Source organism: Larimichthys crocea, chromosome VII (assembly GCF_000972845.2).
Source record: "Larimichthys crocea isolate SSNF chromosome VII, L_crocea_2.0, whole genome shotgun sequence".
Taxonomy (NCBI): domain Eukaryota; kingdom Metazoa; phylum Chordata; class Actinopteri; family Sciaenidae; genus Larimichthys; species Larimichthys crocea.
This window is the reverse complement of record NC_040017.1, coordinates 24,550,829-24,574,228: the sequence shown is the minus strand read 5'-3', so window position 1 is coordinate 24,574,228 and position 23,400 is coordinate 24,550,829. Positions and strand designations below refer to the sequence as shown.

The 23,400-nt window shown below is 38.2% G+C and overlaps 3 protein-coding genes across 5 annotated transcripts; 1 reads left to right on the top strand and 2 right to left on the bottom strand.

Moving 5' to 3' along the window:
- Nucleotides 1-4,445: 4,445 nt before the first annotated feature.
- On the bottom strand, nucleotides 4,446-8,268 carry LOC104925933 (dehydrogenase/reductase SDR family member 11). The gene is made up of 7 exons (XM_010739677.3): nucleotides 8,034-8,268; nucleotides 5,868-6,077; nucleotides 5,562-5,656; nucleotides 5,068-5,197; nucleotides 4,866-4,952; nucleotides 4,701-4,766; nucleotides 4,446-4,565 (listed from the first exon to the last, which is right to left on the bottom strand). The coding sequence occupies exons 1-7, from the start codon at nucleotides 8,163-8,165 to the stop codon at nucleotides 4,524-4,526; spliced, it is 762 nt and encodes a 253-aa protein (XP_010737979.3). The 5' UTR covers nucleotides 8,166-8,268; the 3' UTR covers nucleotides 4,446-4,523.
- A 1,928-nt stretch (nucleotides 8,269-10,196) lies between these two features.
- On the top strand, nucleotides 10,197-13,216 carry ca4b (carbonic anhydrase IV b). Its single transcript, XM_027280697.1, has 8 exons — nucleotides 10,197-10,299; nucleotides 10,495-10,539; nucleotides 10,615-10,779; nucleotides 11,007-11,152; nucleotides 11,243-11,335; nucleotides 11,957-12,023; nucleotides 12,232-12,395; nucleotides 12,965-13,216. Exons 1-8 carry the CDS (start codon nucleotides 10,239-10,241, stop codon nucleotides 13,148-13,150), a joined length of 927 nt encoding a protein of 308 aa, XP_027136498.1. The 5' UTR covers nucleotides 10,197-10,238; the 3' UTR covers nucleotides 13,151-13,216.
- Nucleotides 13,217-17,956: 4,740 nt separating this feature from the next.
- LOC104925971 (RIMS-binding protein 2) lies at nucleotides 17,957-22,409 on the bottom strand. Of its 3 annotated transcripts, none has more exons than XM_019274464.2 (7): nucleotides 22,111-22,409; nucleotides 21,305-21,385; nucleotides 20,415-20,596; nucleotides 19,906-20,065; nucleotides 19,670-19,785; nucleotides 19,503-19,574; nucleotides 17,957-19,423 (listed from the first exon to the last, which is right to left on the bottom strand). In XM_019274464.2, exons 3-7 carry the CDS (start codon nucleotides 20,475-20,477, stop codon nucleotides 19,358-19,360), a joined length of 477 nt encoding a protein of 158 aa, XP_019130009.1. In that variant the 5' UTR covers nucleotides 20,478-20,596; nucleotides 21,305-21,385; nucleotides 22,111-22,409; the 3' UTR covers nucleotides 17,957-19,357. The 3 variants fall into 3 exon arrangements, with proteins under 3 accessions (XP_019130009.1, XP_019130010.1, XP_010738031.1); XM_019274465.2 differs by having other exon boundaries at nucleotides 22,215-22,409; XM_010739729.3 differs by lacking the exons at nucleotides 21,305-21,385; nucleotides 22,111-22,409 and having other exon boundaries at nucleotides 20,415-20,986.
- Nucleotides 22,410-23,400: the final 991 nt, after the last annotated feature.

The following is a 23,400-nucleotide window of genomic DNA, read 5'->3' as shown; positions in this document are numbered from 1 at the left end:
GCTTATGTTTACGTTAAAGTTCAGAAACCCAACATCTGCACACAGATTTAAACTCAAATACCCAATCTAAAGAATAATATGTGTATTATTTATGTTCATGCACGCACAACTTTGATTTATTATAAGAAATAAAAATGTGTAGCTGATGTTTGTTTGGCTGCAACTGTCCAAAAACGCAGTCATAGATTATCAGTATTTACACACATGCATTTACACACAACGTTTCTGTATTTATTAAAGAAGAAATCAAATTTTACAAATTAACTTTATTGTGAATGTGCAAAGAAAGAGGTAAACCTGCAGTAACTTGGCGGGCAGTGGAAGCTATGAACGCAGCATCAATTTTTAAGTCACTAAATGTTACAGTTGCTTAGTTACAGCAATTCCAGGTACATATTATTAATTTGGCGTCATGTTTATGCCCACCAGGTGAGTCTACATCCAGCGTTCATTCTGCATATTTCTGGCTCCTCATTTGCTCACCCTATCCATCTGCTGTTTGCAGTAGTGTACAGTGTGTTTTGGGTTTTCTTTTCATTGAACTCTTCGCTATGAAAGGTGTGAGAGTGAACAAAAGGCTGTAAAGCTAAACAATGAGCCGAAACATGCTGGTGCATGAGGTGCAGCGGTGAGGTTTTGATGCCCTGTGGGTGATAGACGAGCAGCTTGGTGTCAAACTGTGATGGTTGTTGTACACCTGTGAACACCACAAACAAAAGAAAAATCAATAACCTACATTAAACACTTCTGTGACCATATGTGATGGACGCAGCTGATGCCTCCCCCTCAGTGCCTTGGCTGGATGCCCACCGAGCAAAGGGTCATGTGAGGGCTTTGACCTCAGCTCGTTACTGCCGGCATGGCTTTGAAACATATGAGAGGTTTTATTGTGTTGTATTTTATTCCGCTTGACTCACAAAGGGACACATAATCCCACGGTACATGAGACAATGAGAGGACATCACGGTCCGTGGTTAAAAGTCCAATAATCCATTATTTTCACAAACACAGAGAGAGTTTATTGATTCAGAGAATCGAACCCGTGGTGGATGAATTGGCTGGTGTAGCACTGATGGATGAGAGAGAGAGAGAGAGAGGAGAGTCATCTGGAAGAAGAAGCAAGACCTTCAAACACAATCCTGATTCACCAATGTGACACTGTATAATACCTGACAGACAGACAGCTATAAAAAAAAAGAAAGTGGGTCAAAGACACGCTGTGTTTTTTTGAATGAATCAGGTCATGAAAGCATCAATAAAATGACTGAGGTTCAATAAAATACGCCGCAATAGTATTAAACGTCTCTGCTGACAGTGTATCTAAATAATTCAGCATTTTTAGCTGCTGCAGAGGTTTGCTGAGTGTTTATAAAATCGCTGGCCTCTGTTTCCATTAATGGAGTATAATACACCACTTCTGTGATGATTTACATAAAGAATTATAGAGTGGAATAGATACTGTATATCAGGGGTCTGCCAATTTTTGTCATAATAATAGTGAATGAAAGGCTGCAGATAACTGAGAAACTACAAACAGTGGAGGCGTTTGCACTCCAATTCCAACTTCACATCATAAACACATATAGGCCAATAACCCAATATGTAAATAGGTTAATAAGGTGAAATAAAATTTGAATTAAGTAAATATAAAAGTTATTATAGACCAGGCTTAAAATGTTTGAAGACTCCTGCTGTATATTAAAACAACAGACTCATCTCATGGCACATGAGATGGAAGTTAAAACGAGGCCACACATTGATTTACCTGCTCATTAAAATCCTTGTAATCACAATTTTTTTTAATTTCTCCTCATTGATGTGCCACATTGACCTTTTTTCTACGTCTATACAAGCCCATGCATCATTTCTGGCAGGTGATGTTCGCAAAGACTCGCCCCGTTTTCTCTGACTCACATTTCCTGTTTGGGTGCGATGGGGTTCAGCGGGAGCAGTCAGCCAAGTGCTGTGCCAACATTTGTGCATGTAGACTCTGTTCATTAACATCAGAAAGATGGTGGGTGGTGGTTGGCACTCATCAGTTACCTTGGCTTTCGTATTTCCTCGTCTCTTTTCCTTTTTCAGCAGGACTTCCTCCTCCTCCTCCTCCTCCTCCATGCCTTCATGGTCTGTTACTCACTAAAACAGCAGCTGGTGATTTTAAGAAAACGGTTTGTTAGGATGAAACAAATGACCTCCACAGTCTGCACACTCACCATCACAGGAGGGAATTACATTTCTACTACTACACAATTCGACTTCATGCTGCTGCAAATTACCAATATTACCAATGTGTGACTGCCTTTTTATCACAAATATTGGATTTTTGAAAATATGTTCTGTGAGTTCGCATTAGTTTTGCATTGGACAGTTAAAACATGTAAGCTGAGGGTGCATTGAGGAGATCTCCAAAGTTACTACAGTCCACCCTGAAGGTGAACATGAATGTGGGCACCAGGTTTCATGGCAACTTGTCCAATACGTGTTGAGCTAATACAGTGTGGACCGACAGACCAGCACTGCCATCCTCACATCGACACGGCTGAAAAATTAATGTATTCATATCATATCATCTGATTACAGTCGATATTGTAGTAGATGAGGTTGACGGCTCTCCAAGGAAGGAGACATTTAAGGAAGAAGCAACAAAACATTGCTCAGTGAAGCTCTCTGATATTTTCCTCTGTTGCTTTTCTCTGTCTGGAATATTATTGACTGGTCTGTTCTTGTATACATTGAAGAAGTTATGGATCTTTAATCTCATTAGAAAAGCCTTGACTGTTTTATCTTGAATTTTAGATAAAGAAATGTGGAATAAAAAACCTTCACCTCCCTCAAACTTAAGATAGACGATGTTGGTCGTCATCTTCAAGCTCAATCTCAGCATCAAAATCATCATGTGTTGAGTCTGAAGCCCGACAAACTTCTTCCAGATTCAGCTCCTCACCCACCACCAACACTCAGGAAACATGTAACATCGTGCTTGTGACCTCTAGTGGGCAAAGTCTGAAGGAGTGTTGTGTTGTTCAGTGGAAATCAATCCTCCTGTTTGTCTTGATTTAATATCCATGTAACTGTGCATATGTATCCAAGCATGCTTGCTGATAAACAGTGTACCTTCACGTGTTCCTCCTCCAGCTCCAGCTCCACGTTTACAGGCTGACACCTTCCACTGACTCATCACACCTTTCAAAGCATCAACAACCATCTTGTGCTCCCACTCACAGGTCTGTGGGTGAAGTCATGCACCACCCGGAGCCTCCGTGTGGGAGTCAGTGCTGTGATTTCAGACTGTGACGACACACCGCACACTCGCTTGACAACGATGATTTAAAATCATACAAAAGATTAATCGTGTCACATTAAAATCCAGCTGTTTGACTGATGTTTACTGTCAGGTCAGTGTGTCTTTGTTTCATGGCAAATAAACTAATTAATCTGAAACATCTCCAATCAAACTGAAATGAATCAGTGAGCTGTTTCAGTGACATCTAGTGGACGTTCACCTCTCGGTGCTCTGAGCCTTTACTTAAGTAAAAGTACTAACACCACACTAAAGAAAATAGAGCATTGCAAGTAAAAATGCTGCAGTTAAAATGTTACTGAAGTAAAAATATTTACTAAAAGTAAAAGAACTCATTCCCTTCCCCAAAGGTTATTTGGACCAACTAATAGTCTAAACCTTAAAAGGTAAAAGGTAAAGGAAGGAAGCAACAAATTCTAAATTTTAGAAGCTGAACTGCGAAATGTTAATAGATTTGTGAAATAAATCAATTCCTTATCAGTCGTATTTATACATTTTCATGTTTGTGTGCAAAAAATCTTAATTTTAAAGCAGTAACTATTAATTAAATCTGTCAGATAAATGTAGGAAATGTACAATATTTCCTCCTAAAATGTCAGATAAATGTAGGAAATGTACAATATTTCCTCCTAAAATGTAGAAAAGTAGAAGAACGTAGAAGAATCTTGTATATACTGCACAATGTGTGCTTGATGAAGAGTTTTCATTAATTTATTTTAGTTATTTTACATCAAATTAACAGATTTCTTTTTTGCCTCAATCATCCTAAATTATGTTTCTTGTAAAACTATGCTGTAAAAAGATTCGAGAGAAAGTCTGCAGTCAACAAACTGAGTGATGATGTAAGCCTCCAGTATTACTGCAGGTTATCTCCAAACATATGACCGGACAGCGTCTTGTGGAAAAATTTCTTCATTCATTCAAAACTATCAGTACATTATATTCATCGTGATACGCAACACTTAATGCCGTTTATTAGATTGAATTCTTTTATCTACGTTAGATACTCTAATGACCACAGACCCGCCCTGTCCGTATGCACTGATATGTGGCTGTACTAAGTGTTATCGTGAATGAATGAAGAAATTAATAATAAATAAACAAGAAAGCGGTGCAAAGTGCGTAAAGCTGAAGTGCAACGATATTCCATCATCAGATAAAGTCATTTATTTCATAGATCATATGAAAAATGTCTCCGTACACCAAATCACGCGATGCAACACTACAACACCTGCTCCACAGGTCGCATCTGAACGTCTCCGATCTGAAAGAAAAGGATACGTCTGAAGTTGAAGGTTATCTGATTATGTGCAAACAAACAACTGATTTCAACAGTAAAAAGAAAAACAAAGACTGAAAACGTGACGGTGTTGATAAGACAAGAGAAGAAATCACATACCTGCACATGTGGAGGGGCACTCAGGACGTATGTCACAGAATCAGCAACATCGATTGCTTCCAGACACTGAAAGAAGTGAACATGAAAGATGTTTCTATGGTCCAGATACTTTTTAATTCTGATTATATTAACACTATAATAAATTAATATGAAAAACAGTTTTACCTTGATTTTAGTGTACGCAGCAGCAGCTTTATCTGGATTGTACAGTCGCTGAGCAAATTCTGTCGCCACTAAACCAGGAGAAATGCTCTGCAGGAAGAACGGATTCAAACTTCATGAAGTACTGTGAATTTGTCTTATTAATAAGCTAATAATGGCATTAATGGTGCTTGTGGAGATGAAGCAGACTGTGGTGAAGCCTCACTGTGGCTCTGATGTGGGTGTTCGCCTCACGCAGCTCCTGTCTCAGGCCCTCCGTCAGAGCCGTCACAGCGTACTTGGTCGCGCTGTAGAAATGTACGTCGGCATTCGGAGTGACACGATGTCCAGACATGCTGCAACAGAGGAAAGACGGCAGCACCAGCATTTAGCCACATGTATTAATGATAATTGATTCCCTAGTTCCAGAGTCTGAATTTTGTGGACCATCTATGAGGCTGTTGGTTGATCAAACAAATAATCGGAAGGCATCACCATATTAACAGATTAATCAGTAATGAAAATAATCGTTAGCTTCAGCCCTAGTTAGTGCCATAAACGGGCGATCTATTACTTTGCCTCCCACATGTTGATAATGGAAAACTCTGCCGATATGCATCTATAATTGAATGGTGATAAAATTTGAAATTTTAGCGACAAAGAAACTAACGAACTAACTAAAACACTGAATCAGCCTAACAAGCATGACCGTCATTGTACCTGTTTATGTTGATGATGTGCCCATCGTCAACATTTCTTTCTTTCATTGACTGATACGCCTCACGTGTGCATATAGACAACCCAAGAATGTTCACCTGCGAAGAAAAGCAGAAAAATTCACACGTTAATACCTGAAAATAAAAGATCATTCAAACACAAGCTGCTTGTTTATAAACTTTTTGAGATATTTAAATTCCCCTACAGAGAAAAACAATAATCGACTACAAACTTCACACTTTAAAAATTAGAAATGAGTCAGTCCTGTAGGACACCCATATTATATTTGATTCCTAAAACAGTTCTTACATCCATCATGTTCTTCCAGCCGCTGGTTTTGCCACTTAAGAGCGGCTCTGCATGAGCCAGGCCGGCGTTGTTGATGCACACGTCCACGCCTTTGTGCTGCTCTTTGATGGCGGCGAACATGGACAGGATCTCCTCCTCGTTGCTCAGGTCACACTTGAAAGGCACCAAAACACCGCTGTGACCTGCGCTTTGACACTCGGCTGCCAGTTTCTGAAATCCAAACAGAAAATCAACTTCATAAAATCGACTTTTTGAAGCGGGTGTCATCGTCAATCTTTTCATTTTAAATGAATTTAAAAAAGGCAGCAGACTGCTGACTTCAGGGAAACTTGAGTTAACTCAGCAGCATTCATTACAGGTCGACTCTCAAGAAATTGTTTGGCTGAGGCAGCAGGCCAGACAGGTCTGACACATACTGATCGACTTAGTAACAACCATGAAACACAAGCTATGTAATGTTTGATGCTGGCAACACTTTCCAACAGTTGGTACGAGGGCATGTTTACCTCTGTGCTCCATCAACACTCAGTAAACGTTTAGGAACCGAGTGACGGAGTTTAGAGAGTGAAATTCTCTCCTGTTCCTGCTTGATACACAACTCTAGTTGCAGTAACAGTTCAGGGTCCACATTGTCATATTTTTCTCTTCATAAACACATTAAACATTTTCAGTGGGAGGCAGGCTGGTCTAATAACCGCCTATGAATGCACGTTGCTGTAGCTTGCTGTTGCTGTCTTGGTATGGTCTTGCTGAAATTAGCAGGGACGTCCCTAAAAAAAGCTGTCGTGTTGCTCCAAAACCTGCATGCACCCTTCAGCGTTAACGGTGCGCTCACAGTCACACACCATCACAGATGCTTCTCTTTAAGTTTGCGCTGGTAAAAACATGGATTTTCCCTTTTTAGCCCGGAGGACACGACCTAAACCTCGCCCGATCCTCGCTTACCTTTCATACCCAACTTATTTGGAACAAGTAGCATTAAAGTTTGAAACTCTTCACTGCCTTTTTCTGTGTGGAATAGCAGCTTTGCCTCTTTTAAAAGTGTTTTAATTTTTATAACGTTAGCAGAGATGGCCCGCCTCCTGTATGACCTGTATGAACTCGACTACTGATGGATGATGTATTATCTTAAATCCACAGGGAGGTTTCAGCAGCAAGAGAAACAGAAGACAGGTTAGTGTTTAGTGGGTTTATATTTAACTAAAACGGGCTGTGATTCAGCAAGTGAGCATGAAAAACATTAACTTCAAATCATTCTCTCAGCTTACATAACAGAGCAAAACAGTTTTATGAAATCACTTTCTCTACAACTATAAAGCTCATGTTTTAACCCAAGTTCACCCTCCGTGCATAAACACATCACTGTTAGCAATCCCCTAAAGCTGTTTATATATGTAATAATACTTTTCACTGTGTTGTTTGAGTTGGGTATAGAGCTACTGTTGAGTGGATGATATGTGTTCATGGTGAAGAAACTGATGCCAAGTTAGAACATTATGCAAGATTTGGTATTCGGTATCGATCGTCAGTGGACCTGAGGTGGAGCAGTTGAAGCCAGGTGTTTAAACAAGCTACCCAACTGTCAATCAAAGCGTCCACGCTGTTAATCCTGCATAACTTTAAGCTTTAATATAATGTGAACAGGTGAGTTGTATATAAATTCACCCTCAGTACAGTTGTCATGAACGGTGAAATTAGCTACAGAGACCAAAACTGTATTTTGTACCAGGCTGTAAACATGTTTATTTCTAAGGTGAAGTTAAGTTTAACATGGGGACTTATGGAGACTCTGCAGCCAGCCTCAAGTTTAAGTTTGCATCGACAACTTTACTAACACAACCAAACAACACAAAACAAACAAACTGCCTTTTTTTTTTTTTTTTAAATCCTCTTCCTCTGCCATTAGCTACGTCCATAGCAGCTGCTTCACTTACTGAGCTAACAGCAGCTACAGCTGGCTACTTCACTGTCCATCAGGAAACTCTGTAAATCACATTGAAACAGTTGAAGGGTCACAAAGTCCAAAGTTGCCTCGCATCATACTCGAAGCGCCTGCTCTGCATTTATGCTTTACTTTAGTTTGTGTTTCTTGCCTGATGTGAACTTTAATTTACTTAATCCACCTTTTAAAAAAAACTGCAGAAACTTTTAAAGCAAAGAGCAAACCTGGATCTTCTCGACGTCCCTGGCGCAGCCCATCACCTTCATACCGTGTCGGACCAGCTCCTTAGCCACAGCCGCCCCGATCCCGACCGAGGCTCCGGTCACCAGAGCCACTCTGCCCCTCCAGCGGTCCATCACAGCGGGAAACACCGTTTACCTGCAGGACAGGTGCTGACAGTGACCCCGCTTCACAATGCTCGTGACACACACACACAAGAACTCGTGAACGCACCACACGTGACCACTACGTCACCGTGCTGCGTTCAAAGCCAGAGGAGAACACGTGTTTGTGGCTGTTAAACGGCATCCATGCTTCATATGTGGCTGTTTTTGACATAAAATAAACTATATTTTAACTGATATGCTGCCTACAGTGACACCATTAAACACACATTTATTTTAATCATACTTCAATAGGAACAGCACAGTTAAATGTGTTTTTTCCTGAGGTGTAAACTAAATTTTAAGAGTGTATCCTGATGAAAATTCTATTAAATGTTGATTGATGAAATATTTTTTACCAAATTTATTTAAAAAAATGACTCAATACGACATCTACTGTTATAAATGACTGTAAACTGTGAACTCCCCTCTGTGTCTTATTCAGTAACATCTGACACATCACTTGCACTGACTCATTCTCTGACCAAGATTGCACAAACTCACTTGCACTGACTCATTCTCTGACCAAGATTGCACAAACTTTTTTTTGTATACTTTGTATATTTATAGAAAAATATCTTCTTCCTTCCTTAAACTTTAATTCTATTTATATTTATTCTATTTTATCTACCTACCTAACTTACTTAATTGCGTGATAAAGGGTAGATATAAAATAGTTAAAAGTTAAATATGTATTATAAGATATATATATATATATATATATATATATATTATATATATATATATATATATATATATATATATATATATATATATATATATATATAGCACCAGGCCCACAAACACACTGTTAATACATACAACAATCTCAATAACACATTAATATCCTTTTGGTTTGTGCATTATTATTTTAACAGTACTGTCTACTTGTTCACTACTCACAGTGCCAGTCATAAGAAGACCTTATTACAGTTTATTGATCATCTTCTATCTAAATAAAGCTCTGTCTTGTCTTATTACTTATCATACAGTCATAGTGCATCTATGTTCCATGATGCATGAAAATAACTTCACTTACTTATTTCCAACATCCTCTTGAGACTGTGCTTAAGAATGCAAGTAATTTATGACTCATTAAAAGTGTGTAGGACACGACCTGTCTCGATGACCGCTGATGAGAAACATGTGATAAATCATGACCTCCATGACCTTATACTTTACTATATATCTGGCTCTCATCGATAAGATGATCGAATTTAACATGAATGGTTATTTAAAGGTTTTAAACCAAATAAACTTAATGTTGAAGTTACATTACAGTATATTATGTGTGTCCCTGTTGTCATTTTAGCCCAAAAGAAGATGCTTCAAGTGAAAAAAATCTCATTTATACTTGTGTTTTTATCATCTGGAAAAGTACTGCAGTTGATAACAGGAGGGTTCGGTTAAGCTTAAAACTGATTCACTAATGTGATGCATAAAAGTATTCATTGAGCAATATCCGGTTGCATCTGTCTAATTCAAGTATTGACCTCATTAACCTTAGTCATAAACCGCTGAGTAATATATATATATATATATAATATATATATATATATTATATATATATATATATATAAATGGTGTGAGAGGTGACAAAATGGACGTAGCCCATATGACTTAGCAGTAACTCACAAAACAGAAGCAGTAACAAACAGTAGTAGTAAAAAGTGTTTTTTCCATGTGTCATTCACTGATAACTCTGCCCTCTAAGAACTCATTCACAAAAGGATAATATTATATAATAATAATAGTTTACAATATCTGATCAGGTATCTATCAAACTAATCTAAACGGCATCATTCAAGCTCAGAGATTTCAGGCCAAACCCTGTGAATAAGGGTCCATTCCCTATCACTTGTGTGTATCAGATATCAGTGTTTGCTGTATCACTAGTCTCAAGAGTCATAAAACTAAAACAAGCGACGTGGGCGGGATTGATAGGTGGGCCCACCTGTCTTATAAACGGGATGGTTTGACTGTTTCTGACATCGTCTTCCAAAACCTTCAACGCAGACAGACTTTGACAGCAACAGTTTGTTCACGATGCTGCTCGCAGCTGTTTTCTGTTTGTTTGCATCCTCTGTGAAGATTGTCTCAGGCGCAGGTACGTTCTCCTTGGGACTGAGCTGCAAGATTTTTAAATATTATTCAACTAATGGCAAAAATGTTTGGGCTTGCTTGTTAAAACGAAGAAATTTCAGATATTTATTTCTCATAATTTGTTCCTACAGATGGATAATTCAGCTGCAGGCTTGTATCAGTTTTCTATTAAATGTCTCATTTAACATTTTCTTTGTAGATTGGTGCTACCAGTCTCAAGTTTCATGCAATTACACCTGCACAGGTAAGATGAGCTACTGTTATCCACAGTTTGAATATGTATCATGGAGTTATTGTTTTCATCCACTTGCCTTCACAGGTCCAGAAGTGTGGGCAGCGGTTTCAGAGGACTGCAGCGGCAGATCACAGTCTCCAGTTAACATAATGACAAAGAAAATACTCCTGGATGAACGCCTGACCTCTTTTGAACTCATCGGCTATCAAGAAACTTTTCATGGTCGCCTTACAAACAACGGTCACACCGGTATGTCTTTGTGATAATTGCAGTTTTGTGTGATAAAAAGAGGAAGGTAATGTGATTTAAATCAGCTCGGCTGAAGTGACCTGGCTGTAAAATAGTCATAAGGCCATTAACCTCAGTCGTAAAACAGTTGAGGTAAATAAGTAAGACGTAGAGTAAGAGGAGTAAAATGATCTACAGTCCCATATCACCTGATTTAATAATAAAACAAATACCCTATACTCTCCTAGTTCAACTGGATTTGCCCGCCACTATGAGAATCAAAGGAGGAAATCTGCCTACAACATACAAGGCACTTCAAGTTCACCTGCATTGGGGCAAAAATGGAGGACCAGGGTCTGAACACACGATTGATGGAGAACAATTTCCAATGGAGGTATGATTGAAGTGTGTTATAATCAGCAGTATGTGTGATAAAGCCATTTTATGCACTGTATTCAAATCAGTCATTTTATGTTGCCTACAGATGCACATCGTCCACATAAAAGAGGAGTATGAGTCTTTATCCCAGGCTGTAAGAGACCGCACAGGCGTGGCTGTTCTTGGTTTTTTCTTTCAGGTGATTTTATTTGTTTTTCTTACAACAAAAATGTGGAAATCAGTTTAAAATTGAGGTTTTATATGAGTAGATCAACTGGCATCAGGCATTTTAAAGCTGCACCATAACTGAGACAGAATAGATTTGTAAAGGACGATGGAGTATTATATCAATATGATTGTTGCACATTTAATAAAGGGCTCCTAAATTCTAAGATGCACTTTTGATGAATGCAATTTTAATTTAAATTTAATTTGTTCCTAAAAAATTAAAAAATAAATAGGCCGACAATAGCGCCCTGAGGTACACCAAAAACATCTAACAAAAGAAATACTACGAAACATAAACGTTCACTGGAATCTTCCGCAATCAGTTAATACATAACTTTATAAATAGCAGCTGATCACTTGGGATCAGCTCCAGACCCCTGTGACCCTGCAAAGGATAAGAGGTCATGGACAGTGACCTCATGATAGTTACTTTAACAATGTTTTTGTTTAAAACCAAATCCATTTGTATGTATTATACTCCGTATTAAGCTCCAGCATCTGTTTGAACCAAATCTTTCAGTATACGTCGTCCAAATTTTCACAAAAATGTGATTTCAGATTGTAAATTTAATATTTTATTCTTTCATTCCAGGAGTCCAAGTCTGCAAATAAGAAATTTGATCCGTTGATAAATGCTCTGAAGTATATCACAGAACCAAGTAAGTCATATCTGCTGACCTGGAAAAACAATAAAGTGACATTGAGTGTCATTATCTTTCAGAATAGCACAATTGTTTGATATGAGATAACACAGTCAGTCATAAAACACCTTTAGTGATGGACTATCAATAAATACATTGGAACAATGTTGTCACCTTGAACCTCTGTATTGTTTAATGTTGTTTTGTTAATGTTTTATAAAACCAGACAACAGCACGACACTGACGGGAGTGTCCCTGGAAATGTTCATTCCTCACAAGGACAATATGACCAAGTACTTTCGCTATGATGGCTCTCTGACTACACCTAACTGTGCTGAAGCTGTCGTCTGGAGTGTGTTTGAAAACACCATTCCTCTCAGCAGGGATCAGGTAATTATTGTCACGATATGTCTATCCAGAGGAGGAAAGTATATTCATATTGAACACTCACTATTCCCCCATTGTCAAGTCAAAATAACTGACTCTAAGTCTTTCAGATAATCTGATTGCGTGAAAATCCCTCTAAAACTAGAGATTAAGTCAAAATGGTGAACCTGTGAGCAAATAGTTGTCTATTTACACATCCTGCATTCATTTGGAGTCAGGGTTTTTTTGGCCATCTCCCAAATCTAAGTTAAATAATTTGTCTTATTCTAGCTCTGTTTTGGTTCTATGTCCACCGGCTATTTGCCAACTTTGTAGTGTAGGCTGTAAAACCAAAACAAGTAGCTGAAAGATGCTAAAATGCTCCATAGAGCTGATGGGAACGGGCGATGAGCATGACTTTTAATGTTACAGGTAGTCATTTGATCCAACACTACAACACTGATTGTAAATACTTCTCCCACTCCACCTTTTGCATTTATAAAATGTGCCACTTTGTCACCCTGCATGTTACTTTTTCACCTAAGTATTGTGAAATTTATTGTATTTATTGTATTGTTTTGTCTCTGTTCCAGCTCACTGCGTTCTCCCAGCTTCTGTATCCTGATGGAAAGCAGATGGTCAACACCTACAGACCAGTGCAGCCCATGAATGCACGGCAGGTGTATTACTCCGGTGGCCACGTTGCTCTGGTTAGCACTGTGTTACTCTTCGTGTCAGTGCTGGTATCCAGTGCACTCTCTCTGCACACTGCAGGATGAAAGCTTCATGTTTTATTTACTCAGCCTTTATGAACAATTGATGATTGTCACATATAATGAACTGTATATTTGTAAGTAAATGATGTATGTGTGAATGTGATGTATGCAGTGTGTGCGGTTCTAACACGTCATCTTTGTTCTGTATAAAACTACATATATGTATATTAAGATAAGTTATATGTTTGTTTTCTGAGGAAATCAATTGTGTTGTGAAAAAATATAAATTAAAAATAACTTTCTGTAAATAAAACTTGGTGAACTGTGAGCTGCATTTCTTAAAACGAGCATGAAAACACAATAATAACAACCAAGGCGGTGACTAAATTAACCAATGAAATAAGAGATCTTGTGGGAAGACACAGATAAAACCAGGTCAGTTAATCTTGTCAAAGTGCATCCATAGAGGTGAAGAAGGTGCAGAGAAGAAAATAAATCTCAGGAAGAGGTCACTGACAACACATTTATCTTTGGAAAGCTATAAAGCTCTATCTGTCCACTGTGAGGCAACTTATCTACAAACGCAAACACTGAAAATGACTGCAACGCTGCCAAAACCTCTGAAAATATCTGCAATATAGGTTAAAACCAACTGAAACGTCACATCTAGAGATTTCTGGACCTCTCTTTCTGCATTCGAGACAATAAGAAGAAAACATCGACCAACATGTTTGAAGCTTTCTTTCTTTCTTTGGCAAAAAGTCAACACTCCATCTCACCAAAAGAACCTTCTTCAAACAGTGAAGCATGGAGCTTTTCATCCTGATGACCCGGACAACTCCGCACGGTCCAGAGAATCATGAATTTTGAGGCATATTGTAAAATCGTGGCAAATAATCTCAAGTCAACAGTAGTAAAGATAAAGCTTTAGCTTGTCTGAAAAGCTTGTCTCATGCCAGACTTCTGACCTAACTCGACCTGAAGTTATTGCTGCTGAAGATGGTGCAATACTCTAATAACTGAAAGGGGTTCACATAGTTTTGAACCCTTGAAATCACTTTTATTAAATTACCAGTGAACAAAATATTGTTTTATTTTGTTTCAGTCGAATATTTAGAAGTGCAGTATTAGGAATATCTCTGCACAACACAAAGCTCTTTTTATTTCCAGAACAAACTGTACTACTAAGTTCAATGATCAGTCCATGGTTTTAATTTTGATTGGACAGTTACCTTGGAGGATGACCCAGATGAATCTATGAGACTATTTAGTTGATTGTTATATTATCTCCTGTGGAATGTTATCACAATTTATTACACGGCTCTGTTGATCACTCGCACTTTTGGCTTGCAGTTAAATTATCTAAACGATGTTGCGCTGACTCAGACTTTGGTACACTGTTTAGCTCTCTGATGTCTGTACGACATTATGCAATCGATGAATAAATATTAGTATGAGTATTTGTTTGAGTCCTTCTTTGTAAAACATGTTTTGTTTTCAGGGATAACTTCAGCTTATTTGCAGATTCTTGTATGCATGCTGCACTAACTGAACAAAACAAGTGTGTGGAGGCTGTCGTCGTTTGAGAACAACATTCCTCTCAGTAGGAAACAGGTAATTATTGTCACAATGTTAGAGAATATGCTGTTAGAGAGCTAAAGAATCTTCTCAACGTTTGATCTGTCAGATGATCTCAAAGCATGAAACATCCCCCAAAAACTGGAGACAAGGTTTATAAGGTTATAAGCTATATAAGCTTAGATTTGTTTAAAATGACTCTGCCTAAAAGTGGATTACCCTCTAAAATATCTGCAAGAAAAATGATTGAATTTATGCAAAGGCCAAACCAACCCTAACGTCTGAGGATTTAAAGACCTATCTTGCTGCATCTGAGACACACTGCAGTCACAACTGAGGAATATTTTAAAAGGGTTGTCGCCACATAATCTCAACCCGTCAGTTGTGACATCATAGCTTGGCTGCAATGGCAGCAGATCTGAAGAGAAAGAAGAAGAAGGAGAAGAAGAAGAAGAAGAAGAAGAAGAAGAAGAAGTCAAACACTGACATCCCCTAAAGCAGAGGCACCGATTAGACACTGTTTGGTTCAGGTTATTCCTGTGAAAGGAGGTGCAACACTCTAATAACTGAAGGTTCACATAGTTAAATTGACTTAAATTAATCACTTTGATTGAATAAACAGCGACAATAAATCACTTTCTTTTATTTGAGTGCATTATTTAGAGCTTCAGTATTATGAAGTTTGGTATGGATTGACATTATTTAGTATTATTTTACAAAAATACTGAATATCTCTTCAGGGTTCTCAGACTTTAAAGCAGCACTGCGTGTATTATTATTATTATTTTATCTCTACAATAAATAACACTAAGTTCACTGACCTTTTAAAAGACTATGGCATTATTAGTTGATATTGTTATATAATCTCTAATATGTTATCACAATTTATTACACAGCTTTGTGTCTCCTGGCTTGCAGTTCAGCCTCTTGGCAGTTGACTATCTAAATGATGGTACACTCGTACTGTCGGTGTGTTAAAAAGTCTCAGATGTTAGTACACACTGTTTCCTCTCTGATGATGAAAGTTTGGTCCCTGCTTCATAAAAAAAAAGTTTCGTTATCAGTGAGTCGTGATAACTTGCATGCTGGACTAGTGACCACTTTGACCACGCTCACGTGGATCCAAATAAAGAATATTCATATTTGTGAAACTGTTTTATTTTGAAACTTTTCTCCCCTTTCAGACGATAGCTGGAAGTGTCACCTTCACTAACATCCACTATGTGGCAGCAGTGAACAGGTCAGAGGTTTAGATTCAGCTTGAGTTAAACTCTGCAAACTGTACAGTTTTAAAATAAGTCCATAAATATCATCAAACCTTTTATTTCTATCTTTAGGACACACGTGGAAGTTTCATGTCTCATTTGGTGATTTGCTGACGAGCCTACAAAGTTTGACCTCTGACCTGGCAAAAACAGGAATGGTGGCTTTCTGTCACATACATTTGATAGATTCAGAGTTTCTTTTGGCTGTCCACGATGATTCAGCTAAATACTTTTTTTCTGACAGTTGCAACACTCAGCAGCCATTTTCAAAGTTACACAACAGAAAATGAACTCTCTGACTTTTGAGCTCAGTCATCACAGGTAAAACATGATTCAATCAGTCCTTAGCAGTGACTCTTGGAGGATAACACCTACTGCGCGCTTGTTTTTGGCACCCTGACGCTATCTATATCACCTTAAGTACTCGAGGAGATCTCTTTGGATATAATCCCATGATGCACAGGAATAGATGTCTGATGCCAGCACATCCTCTAACGCAACAGGGCTGAGTAAATCTGCAGCATGCACAGTCATGCTGGCCTGCTGCTGCAAAGGGGCATTCCTCGTTTTGTTGGTCAAGACATACAGTGTGTGGACTCCAACCTTTATGTTTGCGTGTGCGTTGATACTTTTAATATCTGATCTCTTGCTGTAAATTAAACTTTTTTTGTCACGTCCTGCAACCTGTTTTCTTCTTCTGCTTCATTAGTGTCGACTTTCTTTTTCACAAGTACATCTTTTCTCGGTTGGTGCACGCAGCCCATCCCCCACTTCCTCTTATTTCACTTGGTGTGACTCTGAGGTTTGGGTTGTCGTGACAACAGAGGACACGGGCCCGTCTCTATTCTATTTGCGAAGTTTCTGTTGTTGCAAGCAGATTGCACACTCGCTGCTGGGATAGGGAAGAGCCTTGCACCACCATCCCCCACCCACACCTTGTCAGAAACATGCAGGCGTGAATGAGTTCTCAGAATTATCAACGAGATATGAATCTCTTCCGGTAATCTATATAGAAGTTTTTGGACGTACACGGCCGTAATATATATGACATATCTGAAGACAGCGTTGAGAGGAAGCACACTCCCTTTGCGAACATAAACATCTAACAGCTCCAACATCTCTAAAAAAAGAGCTCACTCAATCAATAAGTCTGCTAATAATCTTTGATCTTGTATCATTTCAAAGCGTAAGTCCAGCACCGCAAGAGTATTTTGTCCTGAGATAACTGGTACACATCCACATAAATTATTAGTGGGATCGATATCTATCTGCTTTAGTGTCTTCTGACCTCTTTTTTTTTTTAAAGCAGGTGTCGCCTCGTAACTGTATGTCCTTAAAAGGGATGAGCTCATGCTTGGCAGCGGTGGTGCAGTCTGACAGAGCTTCACTGGCGTAGGCTTTGAATTTGAATGTGTGTGTGTGTGTGTGTGTGTGTGTGTGTGTGTGTATGTGTGTATGTGTGTGTGTAAGAGAGGGTGTGCAGATGTGGAAAGTAACTAAGTACACTTCCAAAAAGTTAAATTCTGAGGTACAATTACTTTGAGAAATTTGTAGATTGTGAAACTTCCACTTCCACTGCTCTACATTTATCTGATGGCTACAGTTGACACTTTACTGACCACATACTAAACTAAATATACTGAATTATCAGGACCTAAAAGTATATTTAAAGTGGACACCTGGTTACCTACAGCTTCATACATACAACTCATTATTTATGCATTTATTTATTCATGAAATAAAGAATAATTTCCTCAAGAACGTGAAAATATTGTAGCTGTTTCACAGCAAATAATTCAACTGAAGGGAGAGTGTTCACACACTTGTTTCAAATACTGTTCTCACCACTGAGTGTGTGCGTGCATGCATGAGTAAGCGCACTTCTGCATACACTTCCATACATGTATGGTTTTGTGTGTGTGCGTAGATTTGTGTGTGTGACAGCTTTTCCTGTGTGACCACGTGGCTCAGACGGGGTTAATAAAAAGATCACGCTCACTTCTGGGTTTTCTCTCTTCCTCGGAGTCCAAGTGCTGGTAAGACCCCAACAGCAAGTAACATTTTTTTTTTATTATATCATGGTTGCTACCTTTATTTGTTTTATCTGTATTTATTATATCTGTATTTGTAAGTAAAATGAACTAAAATATGTAACATTTACTACTTTGTGTCATTTATATTCATCATATTACTGTTAAATACTCTGTTTTTATGTTTATCAGTTGTAAAATGTTTTTAAAAATGTTCTTTTGTCACATTCAGTTTGTAAAAACTTGCTTTTACTCAACCCGTCATGTCTCCAGTGTTTGCGGTGGAGCGACCAGAAACTTCTGATGTACAGTGTTGTCACCCATAAAGTAGAAAGCACTACTAAACTTCACTACACAGTGTAGTGTTTCCTACTTTATGGATGAGTATACTGTTGGCTGCAGAGAATTATAAAAGAAGAAACCAACGGACTGTTTGAAAGATTTTTTAAAAACTTGTAGGAACCATCATGAAAACTCTGTCATTGAACTGTGTTAATTAATTTATTTCAGATAAATTGACAAGATAATGATAAATAGAAATTTAGTAAAATCATATACCAGTACAAACAAGTAGCTGAGATCTGTAGTAAATGAAAGCAGGTAAGCATTGTGCAAATTTAAGTTTATTTTCAGTTTCTTTACAGTTTTTGATACATTGATAACATGATTACAATATTTATTCTTTAGACAAAGAATTATTTTACATACAAATTGCTGCAAAACTCAAAAACTAAAAATAATTTTCTAAGATAAAAAAAAACTATTATATATAAACAGGATATAAGGCAAATATAGACGTGCTATATTAAAACACTCTGGTCTGCAAAAAACTGAGACTAAAAAGTGTATTAAGGCTAAAATAATGTATCCATTGCCATCAGGTATGACTGAAATTATTACAGTTTGTTCATATTATAGTATTATTATAGATGTATCATGCGCAGCCTTTTGTGTTAAGTGCATAAAGTAGAAGAAAATGTAGAAAAATGTGAATATATGAGTTCATTTTTTAAATGATTTTTAAAGATGTGTGATTGTGATTTTCTGTGTTGTGTCACCACGTGGTTTGTAATTTTTATGCAAATGTTTCAATAAATGAATCATCTGATAAATGCATGAAGAGAACTTGTTTTACTTTGCACCATCCTAAACAAAACTTGTTATACTGGTAGTAGATTAGTAGTAGTAGATCTCATATTATGGATATGAGACTTAGACCCTCATTTATTTGCAATCGAATGCAGGTGTAGTGCCATAGTATAATAAAAAGTTAGTAAGTAAGTAAGTTTTGACACATAAAATGTTCATCAAACTGTTGTTTCAGATAAAAACTGCTGATTTCTCACTGTGTCTGAGACTTGGCATCTGTTGCAAACATCTTAGTGTGGCATTTATTTCTAATCCCAGGGTAACGGCTGCAGATAGTTTGAGGGAACCAGACCTCGCCGTCCACACAGATCCCCCTAAAATACAGATGAAGGTTTAACTTTTGTGCAAAAGTCAGTGTAAGAACTACCTAACAACTGATGCATTGACACTCACGTAGTAAAATCCGTCTTGATCCATTTCACCTATGACGTATATGATGTCTCCTGAACGAAAGCCAAGTTCAACCTTTGAGAGACGGAAAGAGTCTTGAAACATCACATCAAACCAATTTACTGTGTTTGAAACAATAGATCAAACATAATGCGGCTCATGTGTCTTACTTCACTGTCCATGTTGGGTGAACTTTCCCACGGATCGTAGTCAAATAAGGCCACCATTCGTTGAACTATCAAATCATCAGGGATGCTCGACGCCTCGCTCAGATCTGTTGTTGAACCTGTGGGCCGAAATCCAAAGACACAAAACTTTAGTCATTTGTGAGATAGACGCTCATTACTTTCACCCTCAGTGCAAACTGCTCTACATTACATGTGTGTTACAGCACATTTCCTGACACCTGCTGTGTGGTCCACAGGGATGAATCCCTGCTGCATGAGGAGTTGCTTCAGGTGCTCATCGTCCACCGGGACTTCAGCCACCATGTTACTTGGCACAAAACCGGAGAGACCACCAGACTCCCCGTGATAGAAACCATCATCGTCTTTGTCTCCATACACCTAACAAACACAGAGACAGTTTTAGTCTTTGTCTTTGAGAGTTTAACGCATGTGTATATTTGTTTGTTTTAGCAGCATACAGTCGGTGAAAAGGTGGACAAATCACACTAATCAGTTGAAAATGGTGACAGGAAAAGAGAAAGAAAAAAAAAAGCTTGTATCTTTGAACACACTCAGCTGGCCTGAATCGAGCACAAACAGGAAACACTGTCATGTTCTTTCAAAGAAACTTCTTAAGGGTTGAAGGGAGGAAATGCATGAATTCAACATGCCTGAGCACCACGACAGTATTGTACACTATTTCAGCTGCACAACCTGCAGTGAGTAAAAGACTTCACATGGTTTTTACCTTGATTATCTGGCCTGGAACAAAAGGCAGCTCCTCTGCAGCCGTCTCGTAGTTTGGAGACATTGCAGCAGGGTTGTATGGGTAAAGAGCCACAAAAACTCTCGGGGTGGGTAAAGACACCTGGCTCGCAGTCTCAAGTTCCCATTCTGCGATATCCTCCGGAGTAACAAGCCTCACTTCATCTGGGAATATCAAAACATCCAACTCCAGGCTTGTCTCCATTTACAGCAGCGTGAGCGCTCGACTGTCCACAGACAGATGGCTGCTGGAGACAGCAGACCTGTCCTCACCCTTATCCTAATTTGAAGTAACTAAGCTAAGCAGAAGGAACAGTAATCCTCTTTAAAGCAAGAGAGATTCATTAGTCCAGCACGGCCTGTTGCACAGTAAGACTATGCAATGTAAGCAAATGGTTTTCATATAAAGTTGCAAAAGAAACCACTAATGTGTGATCTGGGTCACGTAACAACATGTCGCTCTTTAAGGCTGCTTCTAATTTGTATGTTGCAGCTGAGAGGTCCCATCCTGTCTGCAAAATATTTCTAAATCTCATATAATAAATATATTTTTGACACTGTTATGGAAATAGGAAATAGATTTACAAGTGTGTGCATTGAAAATGATCAGGTTTAGGAAATAGATTTACAAGTGTGTGCATTGAAAATGATCAGGTTTGATTACTTTAAGAAATTAATAGATCCTGTCAGAAAACAATTAAGATGAAGCATAACTTTTTATTGCACAGGCTCTGGAATATGGTGTTCTACATTTTGATACAATACTATATTAAAATCTGCAGTTTATAGATGGTTTTATTGGAAACATCAGTAAATGGTGAAGCGTGAAGAAGCAGTACGTCTGTTGTTTGGCCCGACTCCTCCTGTTCCTACCTTGACCCAGTTGAACACGTCACTGAAAGTCAACACTTCCTCTCTTCACCTCTGGCCAGGTCAGCAGGTGATAATCTCCTCCTGTGGAGGAAGGGAAGCTTTAACATTTCTGTGTTTGTGTTTGTGAGAGAGAGAGAGCGAGAAAGGCTTTAGAGAAATAGGTGAGAAAAACACAGACAGCTGGAAATTAGACACATCTGACAGCCTGTATGCTTTTCAGTTTAATTATTGATTAATTTCTAGATTAATCGAAATATTTCTGGTCTATAAAATGCCAGAAAATAGTCAAAAATGTCCAGTTCCATCTTTTCATGTCATATTTTGTCATCCAAAACCCCAAAGATGTTCAGTTTAATATGATATACAACAGAGATTAGAGAGCATTTATAAATTATCTATTTTTCTTTCGATCAACTGATTGATTAGCTGACTAATTGTTGCAGCTCTGACAGGACAGTGACGCTACAAACATATGATCTTATTGAATATAAGCCAAATTAGCCGAACCTCAAACATCTACAGCAGTCAAATGCAGCATTCACATGAATGCAGCAGATATATTAACCCCAAAAACATTGCCACATAAAATAGTAAAACACTTTCTGCATCATGAGTACTTTTCCTTTTGATACTTAGAGTTCAAATATTGCTGATGATGCACACATACTTTGGCTTAGGTTCAAGGTTTTGAATACCTGAGATCAGTTTCATACATGCAGGTTTCAAGAGACAATCCTGTGGTTTTCACATCTTTTACCTCCAAACGACTCACCACACAACATGATGTCTCATCCTCACATACTTACATTGACACCTTTGTCCAGAAGAGGGAGCTGTGGACAGTTGTCTTCTCATATTTTACTGTTAAACACTCAAAACATGAACCAGGATTTAAATAATTCACACTCACTATAACACAGTCGCTCTAAGTTTGCACTGCTGAATTCACAGATGCCGTGATATTAAACCGAAGCCTCTGTCTGATCCTCTGCTCTCAGTGTGCGTATAAATTATCTGCACAAAGCCAACCTCACCAGCAGAGTTTGCTCTTCAGCATTTGGCCTTGAGGACAGGAAATGTGTGATCTCAGATTACAGTTCAGGGACGCCCTGAGAGCTGCCTTACAGAAATGATTAATAATAATAATAATAATACTAAAAACATTTAAAGTCAAAATGTGGGACACAAAAAGTGGCATTGTGGTTATAATAAATGATCATGCAGTCCTTAAATTCAGATCGATTTCACCTTAAATATTCCGTGAAACGAATTAAAAAATCAAATATGATAAATATCTTGTCAAATTGGGAAGTCAGGAGATTTCTCACTTTAAAAAATTATGTTTAATCTCAACCTCGAGCCTAAGATTAAGATTAAACACTCCCCTACACACAATGAAAAGGTCACTGAATGTCAACACTTGTCCTGTTTTTGTTTTTGACTCTGCAACCAAATGAGATTCAAACTCCGACTCGTACTTGTTTAGCTGAACACAAACTCTTTTCTGAGCGCTACAATAACAATATTAGACTGAAAACATGACATGAATGACCCGCCTGCTTGAAAAACAACTGTTTTAAATGTATAGCGTTGCCACACAGCATACATTTACTACCCACGTCCTCTAATGTATCCTTGGACAAGTCCCCACATCTGAAAAGTGTCTCATGGTTCCCCAAATATGCCCAATAGACTGTCATCATGTTGGAGCACACGAGGCAGCAGCTTAAGATTTAGACTGTTAACGACGTCTTGTAAAACTTTATTTTGTGATTTAAATCTCTTTGAATATCGTCCAAGGTGATACTCTCTATAGTGAACATTGTAGTACAACTTTATCCAAACATATTCTTTGTTTTACTACCTATATTACAGCAAACACAACCAGTTTTTCCACTGTGACCCTGACCAGGACACGTGACTAGAGAACGGGTGGATTCTTTGTTGGGACCAAGGCCGGATTAAGCTCTGACAAAGCCTGAGGGCAGAGGTTTGCCATTGTACGCTGACACCCTGAATGAAGTGTGTGAAGGTCATCTTTCTTTGAGAAGAGTTACATCCAGAGCAACAGGCCCTGGTTGTAGATCCATAACAAA